The 7,804-nt window shown below is 40.8% G+C and overlaps 1 protein-coding gene across 1 annotated transcript in view; it reads right to left on the minus strand.

Moving 5' to 3' along the window:
- Positions 1 to 1,672: 1,672 nt before the first annotated feature.
- hcn4 (hyperpolarization activated cyclic nucleotide-gated potassium channel 4) overlaps positions 1,673 to 7,804 on the minus strand; it is a 97,162-nt gene continuing 91,030 nt past the window's right edge. Inside the window, exons 7-8 of the mRNA XM_016447685.1 lie at positions 7,255 to 7,419; positions 1,673 to 3,112 (exon numbers count right to left, since the gene is read on the minus strand). Of these exons, the coding sequence (XP_016303171.1) occupies positions 1,680 to 3,112; positions 7,255 to 7,419 (1,598 nt within the window). The 3' untranslated portion in view covers positions 1,673 to 1,679. The remainder of the gene's footprint in view (positions 3,113 to 7,254; positions 7,420 to 7,804) is intronic.

A 7,804-nucleotide genomic window follows, 5' to 3' on the forward strand; every position in this document is an offset into this window, starting at 1 on the left:
GATTTGTAACTTTTTATTCATCTAAGAATTCTGAAAAAAAGTATCACAGGTTCCAAAAATATTAATATTAATATATTAATATTAACGGTTTCCAACATTGATAATATATCAGAATATAAGAATGATTTTTTGAAGGATCATGTGATACTGAAGACTGGAGTAATGGTTTATAAAAATTCAGCTTTGCCATCACAGGCATAAATTATATTTTAAAATATGTTTAAAAATAAAAACTATATCTTAAATTGTATTAATACTTCACGATATCACTGTTCTTACTGTATTTTTGATCAAATAAATGCAGCCCTGATGAGCAGAAGAGACTTCTTTAAAAAAAACATTAAAAAGCTTACTGATTGCAAACGTTTGAACGGTAGTGTGTGTGTAATAATTATTATTATTTATTTATTTTTTCTTAAACTGAATCATGTTTTGTGCATCATTACCATTCCGGTCCGTCTGTCTGACGCTGGTCATCGTGTTGTCCTGTTCTCGAGCTGACAAGGGTCAAAGGTCGCCCGAAATGTGCCTGTCTGTCCTTTTAAATCAGAACGCTGTGGCTGAGAGTAGTGACATGTGAGGGACTCAGGTGTGTGTGACAGACGTCTGCTGAGATCTTCAATCACCAGCCCTGAACGGATTTGATCGTCATAGTTTGGACTTACACGGTACATTCAGAATCCTTCACTCCATTCCACCTAATCAATTAGCAGCTAAAGATATAGAAAAACAAACAAAATCACCTTTGAGCAGCTTTTTGACTAATGTTGTTGGCTTATTTTATGTACAAACAAGAAATGTTGCAGGGAGGTTTTCCATTTCTTCTCTGCTGTGACAAGGCAAAACTATTCTTGGTAAGTCTAACTTGATTGCCACTTGCATCAAGATGTAACACACACACACACACACACACACACACATACACACACAGTCTGCAGGGCTACACTGTCGTATGATCCTGGAAGACACAAGTGAATTGCGATTTAGTTGGGACGTTTCTCGAACCCTCTCCCCTGACGCCCACTCAATGCCCACTGATATTACTACAGTGTGGCTGAAAGAAAACAAACAAATGCTAAAGAGAACGTTGATTGGGAATTATTTTGGTTTTCCTATGTTCTTCTCTCCACCTCGGAAGGTCCCAAAACATTTGCAGGATGAATAAACAGGTACAATTCCTTAAATAACCCCTTAAATTCAAGATCAGCAATATGTGATCCTCATTGGGGTGACTAAAAAGGTGTTTTGGATCAGACAAAAATCAGTTTTCATATGCAGGCGTGAGTGCATAGGTTCCTGCAAAAGAGTCTTCCTGTCCACGTCAGTATTAATAACCAAACTCTTGCGGATGCATTTGGCATAGGTATAAAATAAACAATTGTCCTTTAGGTCTGTAGCATTTCACACCCTCCTATAGACTGATTAACATATATTTAAATATATAATTCCATATATATATATTCATGAGTGAAAAAGGAGGATAACAAAGCAAAACGAAAGAGAAATCTAAAGCTCTAAGTTAACTCGGTAGGTCTCATCTTCTTAAAATCACAGTAATATTTAGATATTTAAAATTATTACGATTAAAACACAGTGCCGATACAGAGAAACGAAAGAAAACGTCAAACGCCACACAGAGGAAGATCTCTATTACTGAGTTAGGAGGGTGTGATTTAGCCTCACAAATTGGAAGGGAGCTTAGAGCGGAGCGGTTCTAGTTCAGACGGGTGGCCGTCGGAGGCTCGTGGGAGAGAAAGTGCAGGTGACGTCCCTATAGAACAAGCTTGGCCTCGAGAGCCCGGTGAAGTCTGTACAGGGCCGACCATGTGCCCTGATACCGAGCTACAGGGTTTGGGGGTGAGCGTCGGGGACGAATATGGCGAGAGGCAGTAACCGGGCTCCCGAGGGGAAGACTGATCCGCTGCCTCTACGGGATGCGAGCAGGACAGTATGTTCAAATCCTCATAAAAGCGGCCCAGTGGAGAGTCTGTGCCGGAAGAGTGGTGACCTGGGAGTTGCCCGGGGCAGGAGGACTGCGGGAAGAGCAGGGAAGTGTGGGAGCCGGCGGTGCTGGAAAGGTCACTGTAGTGGAAAGTTCTCCCCGTGACGGGGCTCTGGATGGTCGGACTCGGGGCTAGAGGGGTGTAGCACGGCGAGGTGTTCGCTGAGCCGTACTGAGCAAGCAAGGCCAGCGCTGACCTTTCCAAAGGAAGGTAAGTGGATAAAGCGGGTGGGATCTGGGATGACGTGGAACTCTCGGGGGCTTGGGAACGGCTGGAAGCAGGGGATCCTGGTGGGGGAGTGTGGAAGAGGTTCAAACCAGTGGAAGTCTTGCCCCCTCCGGTAGCAAATTGCTGCAGGGAGCCCGTTTGAGAGGGTTTTGGTGGGGGTTGGCCATGCAGCAATTGACTGGGTGCATGGCTGAACAAGCCTGTGGAAAGAGGGCTAGTATTCGATGAGGTTGTAGCCAAGATCCCAGTTGGAAATCCTGCTTGGAGATGTCCCGATTGTGGAGGAGTGCTGGGAGCGACGGCTTGCTTTTGTCTTGGCTGCAAATGGAGCTGTGCAGTGATAGAAGTCGGAGACGCCGATGAAGAAGAGAAGCTTCCAAATGGGAATGATGAAATTCCGGCTTGCTGGCTGGAAGTGGTTGCTCCTGATGAGTGCTGCGTCCGGAGGGATGCGAGAAGCGGCGTATCGACTGCCGGACAAATCTTTGATGGGGAACCGGATGGAGAGTCACCAGCTGATACAGGTTTTGGTGCGATTGTCTGAAACCTCTTCAGCTGGCTGGTCGGCTCATTTCTCAATCCGAGAACGGACACCGGAGGTCGGAAGAGAGTGGCGGGGAGGTGGGGGTGGTGGGTTAGTGCAATAGCGACCGATGTGGTAGCGGCAGCAGCTTGTAGAGGTGCTTGGATCAGGGGAGCCCAGATGACGGGAGTAGGGGACGGAGGAGCAGGCGGCGACGGACTCTGCATCAGGTCGGCGCAGTGAGCCATGTCTCGATCGTGCTGCACGATCTGCTGGATGATCTCACTTTCCTGGTAGTTCAAAACCCCTGAATTCAAGTCATGTTGGACCTTGTGCTGGAGAATAGAGTTCTTCTTCCCTAAGAGATGAAAGACAAAAAATCTCATTTGTAGTCAGCAGAAAACATATCTTTTAAAAACAACATTAAGAAGAAGTACTGTTGTATTACTATTTTGTGGACATGATAGAATGGTAATACCATGGTTTTGTTGTAACTCTATATTCTGTTCTATAATTCTTTGGTATATGAATATGGTAGCCATTCAGTACCATGGTATTACCTTTTTTTGTACATTATAGCATGGTAATACTGTGGTTTTGTTGTTATTCTGTATTCTGTTCTATAATTCTATGTATGTAAATATGGTAATTGTTCAATACCATGGTACAGTATATATCAATTGGCACTTTTCCACTGCGTGGTACGACTCGGCTCGGCACGGCTCGGCTCGGTTTGCGCTTCCACTGCAATTTAGCATCACTTTAGAGTGGGCGGGATTATTCACGTCGTTAGTTGCGCCGCCTCTACTGCCGCATTTGGCATAAGTATAAAATAAACAATTGTCCTTTAGGTCTGTAGCATTTCACACCCTCCTACAGACTGATTAACATATATTTAAATATATAATTCCATATATATATTCATGAGTGAAAAAGGAGGATAACAAAGCAAAACGAAAGAGAAATCTAAAGCTCTAAGTTAACTCGGTATGTCTCATCTTCTTAAAATCACAGTAATATTTAGATATTTAAAATTATTACGATTAAAACACAGTGCCGATACAGAGATAACGAAAGAAAACGTCAAACGCCACACAGAGGAAGATCGCTATTACTGAGTTAGGAGGGTGTGATTTAGCCTCACAAATTGGAAGGGAGCTTCGAGCGGAGCGGAGCGGTTCTAGTTCAGACGGGTGGCCGTCGGAGGCGCGTGGGAGAGAAACATTTTTCATTCCGCGTCGCCCCATCAAGCTCTCGCTGGATCCGCTCCTCTGCTATCAAGGAGAGGAACGTCTGTAAATTTCCTCAACAGACAACGAAACAGACATTTTTGGTTGTTAAAAAAAGGTGCGCTCATTCAAAACAGTGGCATTCGATCCTTCGCTGGCTGTGCTGATTTAAATCTAGCGGTTCTGTTGTGTTTGTGTTGCAAGTTCAGTGACGCAGGTAGTGACGATTCTCTCCGGCCAATCCGTGATCAGCAGAGTTTACACGTCACGTTTTGGTAATGGTACGGTTCACTTGGAACCTCAACCGAGGTGGTACTAAAAAAAGTACCAGGTACTGTACCCAGTGGAAAATAGCAGACGCTTTTATCCAAAGCGACTTACAAATGAAGACAATAGAAGCAATCAAAATCAACAAAAGTGCAATGATATGCAAGTGCTATAACAAGTCTCAGTTAGCTTAACGCAGTACATTTTTTTAAATTATATGGGTTATGGGTTAAGGTGTAAGAATGTCTGTACTAAGTAATTTGTTAGTATTTTAGCTGCTTGCATTCTTTCTTCAAACTGATCATGGCTTTTTTTATTAATACCCACTAAAAATGGAATTATTCACCCTTAGGCAACGCCTTGAATATTAAATATCAAACGCAGCACTCTGCTCGATATGTCTACTGTTTCAACAGCGCTTTGATTCATCTCACACACTACATCACCCCTGTTAAACAGTCCTGGAGCCTGGGCTCGCCTCAGGACGGCTCCGAGCGCAATCAGAGACGGAGGGGCTGCTCGCGGTGAGGACACAGGCCGAATGGAAATAGCTCAGCGTAGCAGGGGGCAGATCATTTCTACGGGCTGACCTGCCTGCGTTTGACTGCTCCTCACTGCTGAGCCCCAGATAAGAAAGAAAACAAAAATAGAGTGCAGACACGACCTTCACCTTACGCCGGACTGATATAAACAAGAGACCAATAGCCTGGATGAGCAGAGGGCACTTTGCTATGTTTGATAATGTCACGCTATCACTTACTACTGTACTCACACTGGGGCTGGTGCGGAGCCGAGCATGACATAAGAGGCTTTTGCTCTTCAGGCAATACAATAATAGAAATAAAAAAACATGCTTTTAAAGAGTATACTTGATTTATTCTGTATTGTAATTATTATTGATTTATTATCTATCTATCTATCTATCTATGGCTGGGTAAAAAATATCGATATCTCAATATTAATCGATTCTCATTTTTACGGAACGATATCGATTCTTAAATCTAAGAATCGATTAGTCTTGCCTGTTTTCAGTTAATGGACGGAACGTTGAAAGGGCACTTCCCATCAATAAATCGCAATAAGCATTGCGCTTTGGTACTTTTAATATGAAACAAAGTCTCAGATTTCAAATTCTTTCCATTGTATTGCAGTATTCAAACAATAAATGCCGTTTTGGGCGTTGTTTAATGTGAAGTGACAGATCGCTGTAGCGCCTCGATCAACAAGATGCGACAGCGCGAGGCGCACGTGAGCTGATCATCACCTCCACATTAATACCAGTTTCAGCACAAAATAAACATGACTAAACATCCGAAGGTAAGATTATAACTTTACAAGCCGTATCCTGTCTCATGTAATCGCTCAATCAGTGTTTCAGCCGCGCAAAGACATCATATAACGGCTTGTAAACAATGTCATGTATCGTCACATTTACCTCAGAAAAACATATTTGGTGACTCATAAACTCATTAGTTCTTCAATGCTTAATTTATGTTTGAATAAATCCATCAAGTTTTTATGACAGCCACCATTGTATTTATATTTAAAAAAAACTTAAACTGAAAGAATTGAAGTAGAAATATTATTATGTAATTGTAACTTTATTATTTTAAAAACTTCATTAAGTGTAATTTTAACAAATCAGTCAGTTTTAACAAATCAGTCAATTTTAACCTTCAATATTATAGTAATGTAGTACCAACTGACTCTTATATATATTTTACAGCATTAGTTGAGAGTTTTTTTTTCCCATGAGAAAATGTGGCATATATATCCAAAATAATCGATATTGAATCGAATCGAACTGGTAATCGAATCGAATCAAAAGCTTGTGAATGAGAATCAAATCGAATCGTGAAATTTGTGTCAAAACCCAGCCCTACTATCTATCTATCTATCTATATAATATTTATCCTTTATAATAAATTCTTAAATGTATATAATCATTTATAATTAATTTATAAATATAATAAATTATAAATTGTAGTAAATTTTTATGTGTATAATTATATGTATATATGTGTAATGTATATAATTATACATATATATTACATACATATACACATATATTGTATATATATATATATATATATATATATATATATATATAAACAAAACCAGATATTATTTTTAGGGTGAGCTCTTTGTCTTACTCAGAATGCCCCAATGCAGATTGTCTGAAACAATTCTGTAATAATAATTAAATAATTCTTATTTTCTTCAAAATAATCTGCTAAACTACAAATTGGATTAGAGTTGAGGCCATTTTCTGATAGGAAGAGGAGTGATTAAGCAGTGCTACACCGCAGGGACACAATCAACATGTGTGAACCTCAATTCATTTCAGTACAGATGCAGATCTATTTAATCTGTAATTAATTACTGGTGTCTGTATGTTATGAGTGACTGAGAGCAGCATGGGCTTAAAACTGCAGCAATCAAGAGGGTGCTCAGGAATAAAGAGAACATATGTATCAGTCCTCATACACAGAGCAGGTTTTGAAGGTGGTTTTTGTAGAGTTTCTCCAGTGTTTCCTCTATAATAAGCCCTCTTGCAGTCTCACATTGTGCGAACAGCTCAGCTATCAAATGATTCAGTTTGTTGTTTTTACCGCGCTGAGTGGGCTGAAGGAGCTGGATGTAGATGTTTACAGCGACGGACAAGAGCGTGTTCCCTCCTACTGAGGAAAATAAACACTATGTGCAGCGTAAACAGCAGTGAGACCTTCCCAAGCCCAGACTGACTGACTCAATAAGGCAGGAACCCCGAGACGCTGACAGAGAAATTACACTCCATTGTGAGACATTAGACACAAGAGGGAGTGAGAGTTTAAGTTAAGTTCAGTTTCAATTGGTGTACAGTAAGAGAAATGCATTATAATGAGACTAAAGCTGTTCCTGATTCAAGAACATGAAAATAATACTGATTTCACAGATTCTGTGTTCCTACAGCACAGTATACATACTGTATTAGTAGTATGGAGTAGTATGCTAAACTTCTTACCGATGCGGTCCAGGCGGTCCAGAGCGACGGTCTCAAACGCTCTCCTCATCATGGGATACTCCTCCAGGACCTCATTGAAGTTGTCCACAGACAGAGAGTACAGACGGCAGTATGTGTTGGCCCGGACGCTGGCGGTGCGTCTGCCTCGTGTCAGCAGACAAATCTCTGAACGAGAGAAGACATAAACACATCAGTGTGCACTTCTACCACGTACTGGTACAGAGATCCTGGCAGAGTTCTAAGAAGTGCAAATTATAATAAATAATAAATTATGATATATGCATTAACACCATAAACTGATGAAAATTATTATTATTTGGATTTATGAGCATTTCATACTGGAGTATTAAAACTACAGTTTTTTAAAGGTTTAAATGCAAATTATAATAAATAATAAATTATTATAAATGCATTTTACACTCTAAAAAATGCTGGGTTAAATACAACCCAGTGCTGGGTAAAATAGGGACAAACCCAGCAATTGGGCTGTTTTGACCCAGCGGTTGGGTTAAATGTTTAACCCAACCTTCTGGGTAGTAACCCAACCGCT

Source organism: Sinocyclocheilus anshuiensis, unplaced genomic scaffold (assembly GCF_001515605.1).
Source record: "Sinocyclocheilus anshuiensis isolate Anshui unplaced genomic scaffold, SAMN03320099.WGS_v1.1 scaffold1010, whole genome shotgun sequence".
In the NCBI taxonomy this organism is placed as follows: domain Eukaryota; kingdom Metazoa; phylum Chordata; class Actinopteri; order Cypriniformes; family Cyprinidae; genus Sinocyclocheilus; species Sinocyclocheilus anshuiensis.